The sequence below is a fragment of the Schistocerca americana genome, chromosome 6, assembly GCF_021461395.2.
Source record: "Schistocerca americana isolate TAMUIC-IGC-003095 chromosome 6, iqSchAmer2.1, whole genome shotgun sequence".
NCBI lineage: Eukaryota > Metazoa > Arthropoda > Insecta > Orthoptera > Acrididae > Schistocerca > Schistocerca americana.
Window position 1 is genome coordinate 257,738,380 of NC_060124.1, and position 19,218 is coordinate 257,757,597.

General features: G+C 43.7%; 1 protein-coding gene across 1 annotated transcript in view; it reads left to right on the plus strand.

The window, feature by feature from the left end:
* Positions 1-19,218, plus strand: part of LOC124620081 (classical arabinogalactan protein 9-like) — a 47,756-nt gene that overhangs the window by 17,867 nt on the left and 10,671 nt on the right. Inside the window, exon 2 of the mRNA XM_047146748.1 lies at positions 13,567-13,966. Within this exon, the coding sequence (XP_047002704.1) occupies positions 13,567-13,966 (400 nt within the window). The remainder of the gene's footprint in view (positions 1-13,566; positions 13,967-19,218) is intronic.

Below are 19,218 nucleotides of genomic sequence, written 5' to 3' on the forward strand. Positions count from 1 at the left end.
GGCAGTCATGCTAAATGTAGACGGACTGTGGATTCGCGATGGGTGAATGCTACCAAAGGAATTATCTGGATGACAATATTACCGCCAGGAGAATCATCTCCTAAGGAAGAGGATGTTTCCATGACTTAAGAAGCTGGATTAACAACCTCGCCAGCACCAACAAATTTCAGCTGACGTCACGACGCAGCATCTACAAACAGATAAGCTGCATCTCTAAGCGCTCTCTTGCTGTAGAAACTCAAAGCATTTCAAACTGTTTCAGTTACATTTTTTGCGTCTTTTCTAACTAACTTTTCTCAGTTAGTAATTTCTTTACAAGTAAGTGTGTTCGTACATAAATGTTGACATTGTTCAGCTCACCCTTTACAGTAGTTATTACTATTTATTTTCTCTGTCTTAGGCATTTGTTTTGTTGTACTTGTTCACGTATTCTTCTAACGGGTTTTTTTTTCATGTATGTGGACAGCATTTTATCAGCCTCATTTAGGTGTTTTGGTTGTGATATTTGCCTGCACCGTCAGCCGTTAAATTCTGGGTACCGACCGATCGTAGCAAAGCTGATCCGCCGCCACTGGCGGAAGTCACGCAATAGGTGGGAGCTTTGAATCTGACAGCTGTCAAATATGTAAACTGTGTTTAAATTCAATAAGAAGTCATATTACGACATTATCATTACGAAGAGCGATGTTATTTCCCATTTGCAGAGGTAAGTAAACGGAATTTTAGTGGTTCTCCTAATTATTCACGAATTTATTTGCGGGAGTTTTCATGTTATATGTTATGTTGATGTTTGTTGTCAGACTCTCATGTGACTGCTTCCGTAAAGTTTGGGGAAGAAGAACACGTTTCTCTTGAGTTTAATTCATGATCTAAATTACACAAAGTAAATGTCTGAGAACTGTCTTCTTCACACGTTGTTACGCCGACACCGTCCTGCTGCACACCACAGTTCATGGGCATGCAATACAACTCACTGTCTGTGTAATTCTGATGCATGGGACGGAAAAGTGCTGAACTAGTATGGCAAACGCCTTCATTAAGGCACTACAGCGAGCGTGGTCGCCGACGCTTGCTACCTAAGCTGCAAGTGTCACGAGAAGCGGCACCTTTTCAGGGTAACTTTGGGGCGAACCCATATAAATAATGACCGCTTAGCCATAGCAGCCGCTCAACGGCTGCTCACCTGTCTCTCTATAAGAAACTTAACTATTCCTTGACGGCTCGTGACGTGTCTTATCAATCTTTACCTTCTAGTAAAGTTGTGACCTAAAGTTCTTTTCTCCCCAATCCATTCAGTACCTATTCATTACCTATCAGAAGTACCCATCTCATCCTCTGCATTCACGATAGTTCAAAATGTTTGTACTGTTGATCGTCCACGTTTCAGATTCATCATTAGTACATTCCAGACGAATCTATGTTACTAAACCGTTATCCCGGAACTTGGTAGCCGCTGCAGGTTTCAAGAAGTAATAAAAATTTGGTTTTTAATATATCACGTATTTATTTATACGAATTGGCCAAATTCTATTATATGTTCACTTTTTTCTTTCTCTTCTCTCGGGCTGCTCTTCTGCCTGCTGCCATTTTTGCCAGACGTTGAGCTGTTAGTTTCCTGTTTATCTTCGGTTTTGGAGGCTCCTCAGAAACCTCGAATTCAGTTATTGCCTTTCTGTACTTGTCCCTATTCATTGCGTCCATTTCTGTAAGCCCAAGTTCACCGCGGTCTTTCTTTATTCCTTGCAACCAAGAGTTGGGAGTTTTCCTCTGTAGAATTATACTGAAGATTTTCTTCGTTAATCGGCCATAATCCATTCTCACCAGATGGCCAAAGAACATCAGCCTTCTCCTTCTCATTGCCGTTGAAACTGGTTTAATAAATTGGTGGATCTTATTGCTCATCATTACCCAGTTTTCACCAATTTCTTTGTGTCCACCAAGAATCTTCCTGAGAATTACTCTTTCTTTCTTCTCGAGCTCATCTGTTAGTCCTTTCTTCTTGAGGGAGAGTGTTTCTGCTGCATATTGAACTTCTGTATTATAGTGTAATAACTTTACATTTCGAGATAGACATTTTTTGGTGTACAGCTTCTGTGTTAAAATGTGTGCCCTCCTAAGTTTAGCTACTCGACGTTTGACAGCTTCTTTTTCTATGTAAGTTTCCGTTATTGTTTCTCCAAATTATTTGAAGTGTTAGACCCTTTCGATACATCCAATAGTTGTGTGCACTTCTTTGATTTCCTGAGCTTTGTTAGAAATGAATTTAGACACTTCTTGTGATATCTGTAAACCAAATTAGCTGCATGCTTTGCTAAGATTTTCTATTTGTTTAATTGCATCTGCTATATTTGTGGATAGAGAGCAGTATCATCTGCAAAATCTAGTGCATGTATCGTAAGGCCTTTAACTGATCCTCGAAAATAAATTCCCTTTACTTTTTGTTGTGTATAGTCCTCCAATGTCTCCCTCATTATCTTTTCCAAAGTGATATTGAAAAAAATTGGGGAGGGGTCCATCTCCTTGTCTCAAACCCGTTTGGATTTTAAATGGTTCAGTAATCTTGCCTCGAAATTTGACTTTGGACTTGGTATCTGTCAGTGTTTGTTTTACTACCTCTCTAGTTTTTCTGTCAATTCCAAATCCCCCCAGAGTTCTAATGAGGCTTTCTCTGTCTATGGAGTCATACGCTTTTCTAAAATCAATAAATGTCGTAACATTTGGTTGACCAGCACGCGTTATAATCTTGCTTTTAAGGTTAATAATTTGCTCCGAACAGCTCCATCCTTTTCTAAATCCACTTTTGTATTCTCCTACTTGTGCATCGAGAACTGGTTGAATCCTATTTAGTAATATCTTGGAAAGGACCTTGTATGGAACGGATGGAAGGGAAATACCCCCGTAATTTTTCACATCTGATCTGCTACCTTTTTTGTGGAGTGGATGTATAAGTGCCGTCCTCCAATCTTCTGGCATCTTCTGGGTTCTGCAAATTTCATTAATAGTAGTACCGAGGTGTAGTGTTACATTTTTCTCGCCTAGTTTCAAAAGTTCAGCTGTGATTCCATCTTCACCAAAAGATTTCTTGTTCTTGAGAGATATTATAGCTTGCCTGACTTCATTTAGAGTTGTTGGATGTTATTCCGTAGGGTTTTCTTCTGGAGTTTTGATTTCCAGTTTCTCTGGAGGCACTTTACAGTTGAGAAGGTCTTCGAAATAATATGCTAAAATATCGCAGTTTTCTGGGTCATTTGTACTTACTTTCCCCGATTTTAAACTGGGTGGTTCGTGACCTTTCAGGTGGGTTTTGAAAGATTGGCAATGGAAAGAAATGAATAGAAGTTTTTAATTTTATTTCCTGTGTGTGTGTTGTAGTTCTCTGAACTGGTTTCATGAGACCCGCCACGACTTCCCCTCCTGTGCTCGGTGCCAATGTCATGATGTCAGAGTAGTACCTACACCTCGCGTCCTCGCTTAGTTGTAGGATGTATTCCAATATGTTTCTCCCCCTACAGCTTTTACCTTCTACAGCTCCGTATAGTAGTATGGAAATTATTCCCTGATGTCTTCAGCACATATTTTATCACCCTGTTCCTTCGGCGTTTCTGTGTTTTGCATGTATTCCTCTCCTATTCAGTTTTGTGGAGACATTCGCTTTTCTTATGGCGCCAAATTTTCTGTATTGTTCCATAGCACCACATACCACATCCTTAGATTCTCTTCTGTTCAGTTTTCCCACCGCCCAAGGTTCACTTCAATGCAGTGCTGTGTTCCAGGCGTACGTTGTCTGAAACTTATTTCTCAGAATGAGGCCTATATTTCAGGCTAGTACACTCCTTTTATGAAGAAAGCCCCCCATCCACCTGACCAACACCCTCACTTGCCTCGGCTAGTCTGCTTCATATATTCTCCTAACTTTGTCAGCAACGCGCAATTTGCCTCTAAGGTACCAGAATACCGAAACTTCGTCTACTACGTCGTCGACAATTCTGATGTTACATTTATTGCTCGTTAGTCTGTTCACCAGTAAAAACACTCCTTTGTGTAAAACAGCTTCACACCTCTGTTTACTTTACAAAATGAGTTACTGTATTAGACATTCGATATTTAGTAAGTAAGCGAAATTATGTTCAAAGGTTTTTGGAAGTCGCTCAGTGCACTCTGCCTCAAACACTGGTTGAGTATAGTATAGGTGATTTGCACTTCGTCCTAAACAAATGATAGTTTTTCACGGATCTCAAGGTTTATGACCTCATAGCTCTTAAACTGTGTATTGCATAAGCACATAATTTTGCAGCTACATTGGGTGGTAAAAAAGAATGTATACGGTTTCTTGCAATTCACTAAGTGCTCTCACTCTCCAGTACTGGATGAATGTAATGTGGGTATTTGCGCGCTATGAGTTAAGTTGCCTCGAGACACGTGCACCGTTTCAAACTGTATTACTTGTTTTAATGTAGTAAATCTTTAACATCAAATTGTACGTCTTAATGAGTAGAATTTGACATAATTTTAAGTTTTGAAATTATGTCAACCACTATAGGGAATATTGAAAATGTGGTTTTTTTTTGCCCCTGGCACGTATTAGATACGCAGCCTACAGCTAGGACTGTTGACCATAAACCAAGAAGCATGAATTACGAAAGCTGTTTATCAATAAATGATCCATTCAACATACCCCGTAATAATTCTTCACTTTCACTGATGATAGCAACTTCAGTAACGAATTTATAATCCCATTCTTGAGTATCTCTCTGTTCAGCCATTGCTTCTTCGATGTACAGATTGAGCAATGGATAAGAAAGACAGCATTCATATCTCACCATGTTTTAATCGGAACACTTCGTTTATGGTCTTGAATTCGTATTGTTCCCTCTAAGTTCTTCTATACATTATGTATTACTTACCTTTTAACTTATAAACTTATACCGATTTCACTGAGAATTTCAAATATTTTGCACCATATTGCATCGTCGAACCGCTTTTCGTGGTCGACAAATCGAATCAAAGATATTCATTTTTCTTAATTCTTGCCTCTGTTATCAGCTGCAGTGTTAGGACGACTTCTCAGGTGTCCTCTGCTTTTCTGAGTCCACAGTGATCGTCACTAAATAGCTATTGAATTTTCTTCTTCTTGCTGGCAACTTGGATGTGTGAACTGACAAAGTTGATACTGAGAGTTCTCGCTTGTTTATTCCCTGCTACCTACTGATTTATGTGGGTGAGATCTTTCGGAAATTCTGACAGTATGTCTTTATTCTCATAGATGTTACACCCCACCTCGAATACTCATTTTATAATCTCTTTCCCCAACAACTATAGTAATTCCATAGATATTTTATCAATCCCTTCTGCCTTAGTTGATGTGAGTCTTCCCAAGATCTGTTAACCAATAAGACTGGGTCCCCGTGGTGTTTCACGTCTACTAGCATCTTCACCAGTACAATTCCTTCGCGTTATTAGTGTTGAAGCCTTTGCTTTCAACATCACGCATGGCTCCTCCATGCCGAATCTGTCCCACCGGCAACCGTATCATTTCGTGTTTCCTCACGTTTTGCTGAAGTCTTTCGCTTGAGTTTCCGAGCATTTCCTATTGATTTTGTGCCTAAGACAATTTTATAGTGTATTCAATCTTTTGCTCACGATCACCTCCCCCTTGGTAGTCTCCTCTCGGATATCCGAATGAGTGAAAAGCTATCAGATGACTTTCAGAAGAGATCGTAGACTCTCATCAAAAGACACACCGGCCCTGCAAAACAAATCCCTAGAAAGAGTAACAAAATACAGATATCTCGGAGTCACTCTGGAAACAGCACTGACATGTTTCAACACCCTTGTGAAACAAGGAGCAACAGCAGTAATAAAAATAATTTACAACACCCACCTGGCTTAAAAACTCTCACTGGAAACAGCAATTACACTATTTAAAACAGTCGTAGCCGCAACAGCGACTTAAAGGCTCCACATAATCTCAGACAAGTGAATGACAACGTAATATTAGAGAAAGTCCAATCCCGCCTAATGATACGGATCCTGATCGTTGGAAAGACAACTCCTTCAAGAGTGTCTTACGTCTTAATGAAAGAATGCAGATGGTCCTGCCCATTACCAAAACTCACAAAATCACACAGCAAATTCTTCTACAAAAGCACAACTCTATCTGGAAAAAGTACTATACTGAACCGACCCATAATGACAGGAGAGTGGAGATAGGCAAACTACCAATTTCGACACGTGGTAAGACAATACGTCTGCAAGGATTGCTCCATAAGTTCTGTCAAAACAGGAGATTACAACAGTCGAACGCATACTACGTCTGTAAACTATGCAATAAACACTGTGAAAGATACCATTCAAAAAACTGCAGAAAGCGAATAATGTCATTAAAAAACTAGGCCTAGAATAATGTAATTCAGCCTTCTATTTCTATTTGTACTTGTTTTTATATGCACATACTGCGCTTTTCATTAATTACGTAAAAAAGTAAAATTTTGGATGATCTTTTCTGAGTTATAAGACACTTTTCTTGTGAATAAATATTCTCGTACCTTTAACGGGAAAGGCCCCTGAGCGGGCTGCATTTTTAGCGTTACTATCACCATCATAGTGCAATTGATCTATAAATGAAAGATAACTCACAATTCCTACACACAAATAGCGTCATTAGTCAAAGAATTTCCCAAAATATCATTGAGATATTTATATATTATGGTGTTGTTGTTGTGGTCTTCAGTCCTGAGAATCGTTTGATGCAGCTCTCCACGCTACTCTATCCTGTGCAAGCTTCTTCATCTCCCAGTACCTAATGCAACCTACATCCTTCTGAATCTGCTTTGTGTATTCATCTCTTGGTCTCCCTCTACGATTTTTACCTTCCACGCTGCCCTCTAATGCTAAATTTGTGATCCCTTGATGCCTCACAACATGTCCTACCAACCGGTCCCTTCTTCTTGTCAAGTTGTGCCATAAACTCCTCCACGCCCCAATTCTGTTCAATACCTCCTCATTAGTTATGTGATCTACCCATCTAATCTTCAGCATTCTTCTGTAGCACCACATTTCGAAAGCTTCTATTATCTTCTTGTCCAAGCTATTTATCGTCCATGTTTCGCTTCCATACATGGCTACACTCCATACAAATACTTTGAGAAACGACTTCCTGACACTTAAATCTATACTCGATGTTAACAAATTTCTCTTCTTCAGAAACGCGTTCCTTCCCATTGCCAGTCTACATTTTATATCCCCTTTACTTCGACCATCATCAGTTATTTTGCTCCCCAAATAGCAAAACTCCTTTACTACTCATTTCCTAATCTAATGCCCTCAGCATCACCCGACTTAATTCGACTACATTCCATTATCCTCGTTTTGCTTTTGTTGATGTACATCTTATATCCTCCTTTCAAGACACTGTCCATTTCGTTCAACTGCTCTTCCAAGTCTTTTGCTGTCTCTGACAGGATTAGAATGTCATCGGCGAACCTCAAAGTTTTTATTTCTTCTCCATGGATTTTAATACCTACTCCAAATTTTTCCTTTGCTTCCTTTACTGCTTGCTCAATACACAGATTGAATAACATCGGGGAGAGGCTACAACCCTGTCTCACTCCCTTCCCAACCACTGCTTCCCTTTCATGTCCCTTGACTCTTATAACTGCCATCTGGTTTCTGTAAAAATTGTAAATAGCCTTTCGCTCCCTGTATTTCAACCCTGCCACCTTTACAACTTGAAAGAGGGTATTCCAGTCAACATTGTCAAAAGCTTTCTCTAAGTCTACAAATGCTAGAAACGTAGGTTTGCCTTTCCTTAATCTTTCTTCTAAGATGTTAAGTCGTAAGGTCAGTATTGCCTCATGTGTTCCAATATTTCTTCGGAATCCAAACTGATCTTCCCCAAGGTCGGATTCTACTAGTTTTTCCATTCGTCTGTAAAGAAATCGCGTTAGTATTTTGCAGCTGTCGCTTATTAAACTGATTGTTCGGTAATTTTCACATCTGTCAACACCTGCTTTCTTTGGGATTGGAATTATTATATTCTTCTTGAAGTTTGAGGGTATTTCGCTTGTCTCATACATCTTGCTCATCAGATGGTAGAGTTTTGTCAGGACTGGTTCTTCCAAGGCCGTCAGTAGTTCTAATGGAAAGTTGTCTACTCCCAGGGCCTTGTTTCGACTCAGGTCTTTCAGTGCCCTGTCAAATTCTTCACCCAGTATTGTATCTCCCATTTCGTCTTCATCTGCATTCTCTTCCATTTCCAGATTTTGGTACTGAGAACAATATTTATAATAGTATAAAAGACGGAGCACTATTTCACTGCAGTAACATTTTCTTTGGAACCACTGCACAACTTGGAGGAAGAGTCAGAGTACAGAAAACATTCACGTAAGTGTTTTATGCCTCCAATTTCCTTCCCTGATACTGATATACGAAGAAAACTGAGCCGTGCGTGGCTCGTGCTCATGCCGTTTATTGCTTGTCAGCTTGCCTTCACGGAACTGTCGCCTCGTTTCTTATTCGATTTACTGGCGTCACAATGTTGCTGGTTTGCCTGCCCGTGAGTGGTAGCAGCAGCGCGTATCGATAAGAGCACTGTCGTATTATCTTTGAAGAGACCACTAGTATTTCCGGGTCGTCGTGTGTCGGGATTTCAGTCGGGACGCCGCGCCAGTGAGTTCTGGACGGCCAGTACTCGCCGACCACTGCCGACAGACGTGCACTGTCCGACGAAAGGAGACTGGAGCGGGAACGACCGTTCGTTGGTCGTTAGGTTGGTCGTCTCACCGGGCGACGTGTATTTGGTCGCCGACCGCTAATGGAAACTGTTATATCCTAGCCAGTAATGCCACCCGAGCCCGCTGCCAAAAAGGTTGGCAGCATCAAAGTCCGGACGCCCTCCGCATAAGCAGCGCCAGCGAGACAGGAAATCGCCGCAAGTCTGCGCGCGCCACCGCTGGCTTCTGGTTTCTTAAGCGCTGGAGTCGTGAGCGCTAGGACAGTTCTGTATTCGCCGCTCAGTTGTATACTCGCCACCGAATTGTGTACTTGCTAGTCAGTTGTGTGTTCATCGCAGCAGAGTTGTTGTTTGTCGTCAGCCGACGCTGACCTAGCCGCTCCGACTCGAACTAGACAGATTTCTGTAGACACGGAGTTCACTACTGTGTTGCTGTATCTTCGTTAATAAAGATAAGTACCGACTTTTATTTAATCAGAGTTTTTGGGTTTTCCTCTTTCTGTTCACTGTTCCAGCGGACCGGTCGGCCCGCTATTAAAAGTGTGGCGGTGACTTCGTAAGACGTTTCTACAGCGAATTTTTTGTCCCTACGAACGCCGCCACAAAACTGGCGACGAGGGCTTCCGAACTCGTGTGCAGGGCTGGTTCAACTTCTTTCTGGTTATACTAATTCTAGCGATAAAATTTTGGGGGCTGGTTTAATTTGTGTTCACTATGTCTGCCGAATTACAACAGTTGATCTTGTTACAGAGTCAGCAAATACAAAGTCTGGTGGAAGCAATCGCCAAACAAGCGGCTAATCCTCCAACACAAAAGGAACAAGCACAGGCAGCACCACCTTTCCGTGCTTTAGATGCATCAAGAGAAGAATGGCGAGAATATTTCGCGCAGTTGCAGGCGCACATGACAGTCTACAAAATCACGGGTACTGAGCGGCAGCTTTATTTAATTTCCACTGCAGGCGTGGAAGTCTATCGACAACTTTGTAAGTTGTTCCCGGAATCCCAGCCAGAAGCTTTAGACTATGACGTTGTTGTTAACAAGCTTGCTGAGTATTTCGAGTCGCGAGTTCATGTGGCAGCAGCCAGATTCAAGTTCTTCAGATTAAAGAAACTGCCACATCAATCTAATAAACAGTGGTTAACAGATTTACGGGGCCTCACCCGTCAGTGCCGATTTAATTGTGTGTGTGGAGCTTGCTACAGTGATGTCATGTTACGAGACGCTATTACTCAAAACATTGCAGATTCTCGTATTCGTGCTGCTATCTTAAAGTTGCCTGACCCGTCATTAGAGACTGTGATGAACATCATTGAAGCCCAAGATGCTTTTGACTATGCGGAGTGTGAGTTAGATCAGCCATGTATTTCTCAAATTGCCTGTGCTAAGCAAGTCATGTCACGCCCGCGGCCCCACCGGCAGAGTCAGACTGTAAACACTAACCGGCCGCGTCATGTTAAACACATTCGTCAGCCGCGTGTGCAAAATGATAGAGTTAAGTCTTGCCCTAAGTGTGTTCTTATTCATCCTCGTGAACGTTGCCCGTTAAGAAACGCGGTTTGTCACTTTTGTCAAAGGAAAGGACGCATCCAGACTGTTTGTTTGCGTAAACGCAAGAACAATTCTAGTGCTGCCTAGCCCATGGATATTCATGTTCTTCAAAGCCAGCCCGCCCAGAAGGTCGCGTTTACAGACTCTTCCACGGTTCGTGTGGGTAATAAACTTGTTCGCAATAAGCCACCCACCCAGCCCTCTGCTATGCGACCCAAGCGTAATTCAAACGCTGTAAAAAGTAATGTACAGACTGCAAGTGAAGCGGGAGTTGTTGTTCCACCCGCCCAACCCACGAGTTGTCGTAAGCAGCGAACACGCGCTAAACGCGCTGATTTTGTGTCTTCCGCCTCCACTGCACCGATCCAGAGACAGTGTAATAAACTATTTGTGAAGCTACGCATCCAGGATAAGACCTTCAATTTTCAATTAGACACTGGTGCGTCTGTGACTCTCATAAATAGTGCTACGTATGCGGCTATCGGCCGCCCTAAACTTTCAGCGGCAAAACATTCTTTGGCTACTTATAGCGGAGAACAAATTCCTGTGTTAGGTGTATGTAGCGTGCCAGCCACATTCCGTGGCAATACAAAAACAGTTTCATTCACAGTGCTCCGCGCTACAGACAGTGTAAACATTTTCGGATTAGACTGTTTTGACTTGTTTGGCCTGTCTATCCAAGACAATGTGTTGCAAATTAATTCTGTTGTTGTCCCTCAAGACAGCATAACCGATTTGTGTAAACGATACAGTGACATATTTAAAGACGAACTAGGTTGTGCTGCGAACTTTGCCGCTCATATTACTTTAAAAGATAATGCTCAGCCTCGATTTTGTCGTGCTCGTCCAATGCCTCACGCCCTCCGGGCACCTGTAGAAGATGAACTTCGTCGTTGGCAAAACAACGGTGTTATTCAACCCGTTTCAGCGAGCCAGTGGGCTTCTCCCTTAGTTATTATAAAGAAACCGTCTGGCAAGTTACGTTTGTGTGCTGATTTTAAGTCGACAGTTAATCCTCAGACTGTCATTGATTCTTTTCCTTTGCCTAGACCGGACGACCTGATGGACAAGTTAGGGGAAGCTCGTTTCTTTTCCAAAATTGATCTCCATGAAGCATATTTGCAATTGCCCCTCGACGAGCAATCACAACAGTATTTTGTTATAAACACGTCGTTGGGGTTGTTCCGTTTTCTGCGTTTGCCTTTTGGTTGTGCGTCAGCTCCAGCTGTTTCTTAGCGTTTTTTGTCACAACTTCTGGCTAATGTGCCATCGTGTTGCAACTATTTAGACGATATTGTTGTGTCCGGTCGGACGCCTGCTGAACATTTCCGTAATTTGGAGTGTTTGTTTAAAGTGTTGTCTCAGGCAGGCCTACGTTGCAACATCGATAAATGTTCATTTTTCCTTACGGAGCTGGAGTATCTGGGACATGTTATTAATGCTCAAGGCATTCATCCCTCCCAGTCACATTTAGCAGCTATTCGTGATTTGCCCGCCCCTCGCAATCTGCATGAATTGCAAGCAGTTCTTGGCAAATTGACATATTATATTAGGTTTATACCTAATGCATCACAGATTGCTGCACCGTTGCATCGTCTCCGCCGTAAGAATGTTCCGTTTGTGTGGTCAGCTGATTGCCAATCAGCCTTTCAGCAGCTTGAAGAGGCTTTATTGAATGATCGTTGTCTGGTCCATTTACGACCCTAACAAGCCTCTGGTGTTAGCTTGTGATGCCTCTTCTTTCGGCCTCGGTGCTGTGTTGTCTCACCGAGTCGGTAACACCGAACGTCCTATTGCGTTCGCATCTAAATTGCTAAACAAAGCTCAGTGTAATTATAGCCAATTGGACAAGGAAGCGTTGGCTATTGTGTTCGGTCTCACAAAATTCCATCACTACCTCTATGGTAGACCATTCTATTTAGTAACAGATCACAAGCCCCTGACGTCACTGTTTCATCCGTCTAAACCAGTTCCTCAGCGGACAGCTCAGAGACTACAACGTTGGGCTCTTTTGTTATCACAATACCAGTATGAGATACTGTATCGCCCTACAGCTCAGCATGCAAACGCTGACGCGCTTTCTAGATTGCCGATTGCTGCGGATGATGTCTTCGATTCCTCTGACGACTCTTGCCATCAGATTGACGCCGATGAGCATCAATCCCTCCGGGATTTTCCGATTGATTATTGTCAGGTGGCACGTGAGACAGCTACGGATCCTCATCTGAGTTTACTATTACGTTTTGTTCAACGTGGTTAGCCGTCCAAGGCAAAGGACATATCGGATCCTGTGGTTCGTCGCTATTATCCGCAACGTCATCTGTTGTCTGTTTCGCACGGAGTTTTGCTGTTACGCACCGAGAATGACCAGCTTCGTGTAGTGGTTCCCCAAGTGCTCCAATCCAAGGTCCTCGGCTTGTTGCATCAAGGTCATTGGGGAGTGGTCCGCACCAAGCAGCTTGCCCGCCGTCATTGTACATGGATCGGCATTGATAAGCAGATTACGCAGATGTCTACAGATTGTTCGACGTGCGCCGAACACCAAGCTGCTGCGCCTCAACGCTATTTTGAGTGGGCACGCCCTGCCGGTCCCTGGCAGCGAGTACATATTGATTTCGCTGGTCCATATTGGATTTCTCGTTGGCTCATCGTGATAGATGCATTTAGTAATTTTCCGTTTGTTGTGCCCATGCAGTCTACAACGTCTGCACAAACTATACAGGCGTTGACTTCAATTTTTTGTATTGAGGGTCTTCCAGAAGTTTTAGTGTCTGCCAATGGTCCACAATTTACCTCTGCTGAATTTGAAAGTTTTTGTTCTGCCAATGGCATTCGCCATGTTCTTACTCCGCAGTTCCACCCTCATTCGAATGGTGCAGCGGAACGTTTTGTACGCACATTCAAGGATCATATGGACCGCCTTCGTGCTACGCACTCTCGTCAGCAGGCCCTCATCACGTTCCTGTCGTCGTACCGGACCACGCCACGCGACGGCCCTTCGCCTGCGGAGCTTCTCCACGGCCGTCGTCATCGCACCCTACTACGGTTGTTGAACCCCCCGGATCGACCCGCCGCTTCTGGGCATCGCACGCGTTTTCAGCGCAACGACGCAGTTTTTTTCAGAGTTTATCACGGTCGCCGTCGTTGGGAACGTGGTACCGTGATAAGTGTCCAGGGTCGCGGTTTTTATACTGTTCAAGGTGCTACTGGGGTGCACAGGAGGCATCAGAACCAGTTGCGCCGCGCTGGCCGCCCGGATTCTGCCGCTCGTTCTTTGTCCACAGATTTGGTCCGCGGCGGGTTCCAGCCGCGCCTTCCGACTTCGCTGCCGCCCCCAGGGCAGCAGCAGCAGCCGTCGCCGCTACCACGCCGACAGCCCGTCCCGTTGATGCCTCCCGCGCAGCTTCATTCGGGAGCGCCCCAGGTGGTCGCTCCGGCGCCTGCGGTCCCTCTTCAGTCGCCACCGCCTTCGAAGCTGATGGACGTCGACCCCTCAGCCGGGCCGCCTTCCCAAGCGGTGGCTGTGCAGCCTGTCCTGCAGCCGCTTTCCTTGGGCACCCCCAAGGAGTCTGACACCGCAGCGCCTTGTCCGGCGCCCACTCAGCAGCCGTCGACGCAGCGTCAGGAGACGCTGCCTCTCTTCGTGGGTCCCGACGCCCCGTCGCGTCCAGTACCAGAAGCTGCGCCCGTGGTCACTGGCGTGCACCCTGACCTCGGTTTTCAGTCGGTGTTTCCCGAGGCCCCGCGCAGCCAATGCTGGGGTGCGGACCGGGGACTGCCACCGACAACAGTCTCCGCCCCGGTCTCGTCCGCTACGCCTGCGGCCAGACCCCTCCCCCGCCGTCGACGCTCGCCACGTCATTATTCAACGACGGTGCGGCGTTTTGGGGGGGAGGAGTGTTATATCCTAGCCAGTAATGCCACCCGAGCCCGCTGCCAAAAAGGTTGGCAGCATCAAAGTCCGGACGCAGTCCGCATAAGCAGCGCCAGCGAGACAGGAAATCGCCGCAAGTCTGCGCGCGCCACCGCTGGCTTCTGGGTTCTTAAGCGCTGGAGTCGCGAGCGCTAGGACTGTTCTGTATTCGCCGCTCAGTTGTATACTCGCCACCGAATTGTGTACTTGCTAGTCAGTTGTGTGTTCATCGCAGCAGAGTTGTTGTTTGTCGTCAGCCGACGCTGACCTAGCCGCTCCGACTCGAACTAGACAGATTTCTGTAGACACGGAGTTCACTACTGTGTTGCTGTATCTTCGTTAATAAAGATAAGTACCGACTTTTATTTAATCAGAGTTTTTGGGTTTTCCTCTTTCTGTTCACTGTTCCAGCGGACCGGTCGGCCCGCTATTAAAAGTGTGGCGGTGACTTCGTAAGACGTTTCTACAGCGAATTGTTTGTCCTTACGAACGCCGCCACAAAAGAAACTCTGTGTGTGTTTACTTGTGATTCGTCCTTGTTGTTCCACAGTGCTTGGTTTTTGGATTGTCGAAGTTCTTGGTGCAAGTGTTTACGTGGAACTGTGTGTAGCTTGTGTGATTTCCACTGAGCAGCTATGAATGCTGTTTGCGTACTGGTGTAGGCAGTCGGTCGGTTGGGACAGAGCAGCGAGTGTGTGTTTCCTCGCCGTGTTGATGCTGTCCGGCACGACGTGTAGTTCGACAGCCTTGGTGTTGTTCATTTGTATTTTTGAGTGGTTATTGTGCCTTGACTGAATTTAGACGTCAACTGTCAAGACGTAGTGCTGCTGGTGTCTTCGTACTCGCTAATATTTTCGGTTGTCGTGCCGTTAGTCGGGTGGAGGGGATTTGATTAGGTTGTTGGTTTGTTCTTCAGCTGTCCGTAGGTCGTGTTGCCAACCAACAATTTAGTATTACACCTGGCTGCAGGTCTCACCTAAACTTATGTTAGAGTTTCCTCCTCAGGCCGGCCCTTGGAAAACTTCTTAGCACCACTGTTTTGTTGTATTGGATTGTGATTTTCTTTTAGTCTCAAGTACTGTGCGAGGCCTTTAGCGGTGAATTAATTTAGTTTGTTTTAATGTTCAGTATGTGGCCTTCCGCCGAACTTCTACGTGAAATATTTTAAGACAAGATCTTCAGCCGAATTAAACTAAAATTTGAAAAAGCATTTGAAAATTTGAAAATTAACCTCTCTATTTTAATTTTGTTATACAGGCCTTAAGCCTTGAGTTGTTCTAAGTTCAGGAAATGGCCTTCAGCCGAACTTTATGTGAATTATTTTAAGACAGGCCTTCAGCCACCTTGAATTAAAATTTGAACGGTCATTTGTTTTAAAACCTTTTAAAATTTTCTTACTGTAATTCTTGTTATCCAGGCCTTAAGTTCTTCTATTTTGTAACTGAGACCTTCAGCCGTGTGTATCCTTAAGGCAATTTTAATAACTTGTGTTTTGGCCTTCAGCCGTATTGTTTCTGAATTCTTCAAAGGGCATGTGTGATTAAGTGTTTTAGCAAAATAAAATTTGTATGTCTGTGCAACTAACAACTGATTTGGGGCCCTTTCCATATTTCAAAGACAAGTAATTTATTTTACTACAGCAAAAAAATTTTGTAAATGTAGCTCGAATATCACCGACATATGTTATAAATTTTTCAGGAAATAGGGAGGTAGAGGACGTCATTCTAAATATCTGTACCAATTTTTGTGAATTTAACTTCAGTCGTTTAGGAGAATAGTGTACCTGAATGATGAAAATTCAAGTTTTCGGTAAATCACAAAAGAAGTCTTACAGATTTATTAACTTACCACTATGCTCGTTCACAACATTCCAGCTGCATATTCCAGTAGTCTTCTTGTTTCCTTATCCCCATACTCTTTCTCTTCATCCTTTTCGTTATCCTTGACTCCTTGGTAGCAGCTTCTGCAGTTGTCTCTGCTTTGGTTACCCGCCGCTTATCAATAGCAGTTAGAGCTGAAGCCATATTCCTTCCCGTCTGGATGTTCAATTTCTTCATAACGTTGTTCCTTGAAATTGCACCATCATTGAATTTTATTATTAAATCCATTACACCAGTCTTCAGCACTGTCAACCCGACAAATACATTTTTGGGTATTCTCTCCCATATACAGCTGTTGAAGGTTTCATTTCCATTCTAAGAGAGACCATGCATACATTTCCTAAGTAGATTTTTATTTGACAGACCCCTATATATAGCCCTAATTGCCTCAATGACAGCAAGTGGTAAGGAATGTTTGTGGGTATATTGTATGCCTTTAACTTTGCTCAACCAGTACTTGCACAACGAATCTTCCCCTTTTGTACACAAACCATGATGTGGGGTTTCATCTGTTTACACTCTGTGAAACCATGTTGCGCAGACAGCTCGTCTCATGTTCTCCAAATCACCTACATTTGTCGTTATTGCTAGTCCAAAATATTGAGTCAAAGAATCAATTTCACTTTTTGTAAGACGACCTAGACCACCTATGTCTTTTCCGTCTGACAGTTTTTTTCCACTGAAGTCTTTACATAATTTTCTCGGCCGAGCTCCCGTCCTTTCTTGTACATGCCCAACACATTCAAGCTTTTCTATCAGAGTGTCCCCATACGGGCTGTCATTAACAACATTACAGTGTTCTTTACAGTCCCATCCACAAAGTAGCCTACATACCTCACACCACGACTGACCTTTGATTTTCTAAAAATGTTTAGAACTCCTTTCGTTTCCATGTTTCCACTTGGGCGATCAAAGTTCTTTGCACAAACATGGGTGCCAATAAATTTACTTGAACAACCCATGCAGTGCTTTGTTAGACATTCATAACTAGGTATCTTACCAGTTTCAAAAAAAGTGGCAGTAACAACCGCTTTCAGAGAAGTATGACCTCTCTTCGGCCAAGATCCATCAAACGCTGCTACAATGACTTTATCCTCAGACGAGGCTACAGCTTCTTCTGATGCGCTTTTCACTGAATGTTTACTTACACCACACAAAGCATTATGTATTAATTTATTGTATCTGTCAAACCTCAAATCTCCGCTATCGGGTACAGAACTGTAGAGTTTCCCTTAGTAGGTCAGGCGTGCACTACACGCAGGAAGGGTAGCGAAGGGTAGCGAAGTAGGTGTGGCGTGTACATGGTACTTTTTTAGGTTAGAGGACCCCTCCCTTGGGAGCAAACACGATTTGCCTGTTAAATCATCTCCGGCTTGAGTGGCCGAGCGGTTCTAGGCGCTACAGTCTGGAACCGCGCAACCACTACGGTCGCAGGTTCGAATCCTGCCTCGGGCATGGATGTGTGTGATGTCCTTATGTTAGTTAGGTTTAAGTAGTTCTAAGTTCTAGGGGACTGATGACCTCAGAAGTTAAGTCCCATAGTGCTCAGAGCCATTTGAACCATTTTTGTTAAATCATCCACAGCGACCTCAGAGAATTTTTGTCCTCGCAGATCAGAGATATAAAATATTAATATGATTTTAGTAAACTGCAGGAGCATCCAAGAAAAGATCCCAGAATTAGTATCGCTTATTAAAGGTTATAATGCGCAGATTGTATTGGGACCAGAAAGCTGGTTGAAGCGAGACATCAATGACAATTAAATCCTAAGTTCAGACTGGAATGTTTATCGTAAGGATAGGTTAGCCGCCAATGGTGGCGGCGTGTTTATTGCAGTACAAAATTCGATAAAATTAGCGAGGTTGTCACGGATTCCGAATTTGAATTAATCTGGGTGAAATTGAGTATCAAAGACCGGTCAAAAATAGTGAACGGATTATTTTGAGGACCATCTGGGTCAGGGTCTGTAGTTGTAGAGCGCTTCAGAAAGAACTTGCAGAATATCATTAGTAATTTTACTGATCATGCCGTTGTAATAGGGGGTGACTTCAACTTGCCAGGTATAGATTGGGAGAGCTATGCCATCAAAACTGGTGCCAGAGACAGGGAATCATGTGGCATTGTTCTGGATGTTTTGTCTCAAAATTATCTTGATCAGATGGGTAGAGAAGCAACTCGTGAAGGTAACATCATAGACTTCCTGGCAACAAGCAGACCAGCACTTATCGAATCAGTTAACGTAGAAGAAGGTATCAGAGATCATAAGGCTGTGGGAGCATCTACGACGACGAGGCCCACAAGGAATGTTCAGAAGGGTAGGAAGATATATCGGCTGATCAAAAAATCAGTATAAATTTGAAAACTGAATAAACCACGGAATATTGTAGATAGAGAGGTACAAATTGACACACATGCTTGGAATGACATGGGGTTTTATTAGAACCAAAAAAAAAAAAAAAATACAAAAGTTCAAAAAATTTCCGACAAATGGCACTTTATCTGATCAGAATAGCAATAATTAGCATAACAAAGTAGGACAAAGCAAAGATGATGTTCTTTACAGGAAATTCTCAATATGTCCAGCATCATTCCTCAACAATAGCTGTAGTCGAGGAATAATGTTGTGAACAGCACTGGAAAGCATGTCCGGAGCTATGGTGAGGCATCGGCGTCGGATGTTGTCTTTCAGCATCCTTAGAAATGTCGGTCGATCACGATACACTTGCGACTTCGGGTGACCCCAAAGCCAATAATCGCACGGACTGATTTCTGGGGACCTGGGAGGCCAAGCATGACGAAAGTGGTGGCTGGGCACATGATCATCACCAAACGGAGCGCGCAAGAGGTCTTTCACGCGTCTGGCAATATGGGGTGGGGCGCCATCCTGCATAAACATCGTACGTTCCAGCAGGTGTTTATCAGCCATGCTGGGGATGATGCGATTCTGTAACATATCGGAGTACCTCTCACCCGTCACGGTATCAGTTACAAAACTAGAATCACGAATTTCCTCGAAGAAAAAAGGCCCGATAACGGTAGATGTGGTAAATCCAACCCATACCGTGACTCTCTCGTCGTGCAATGGAGTTTCCACGACAGTCCTAGGATTTTCGGTAGCCTAAATTCTGCAGTTGTGGGCGTTG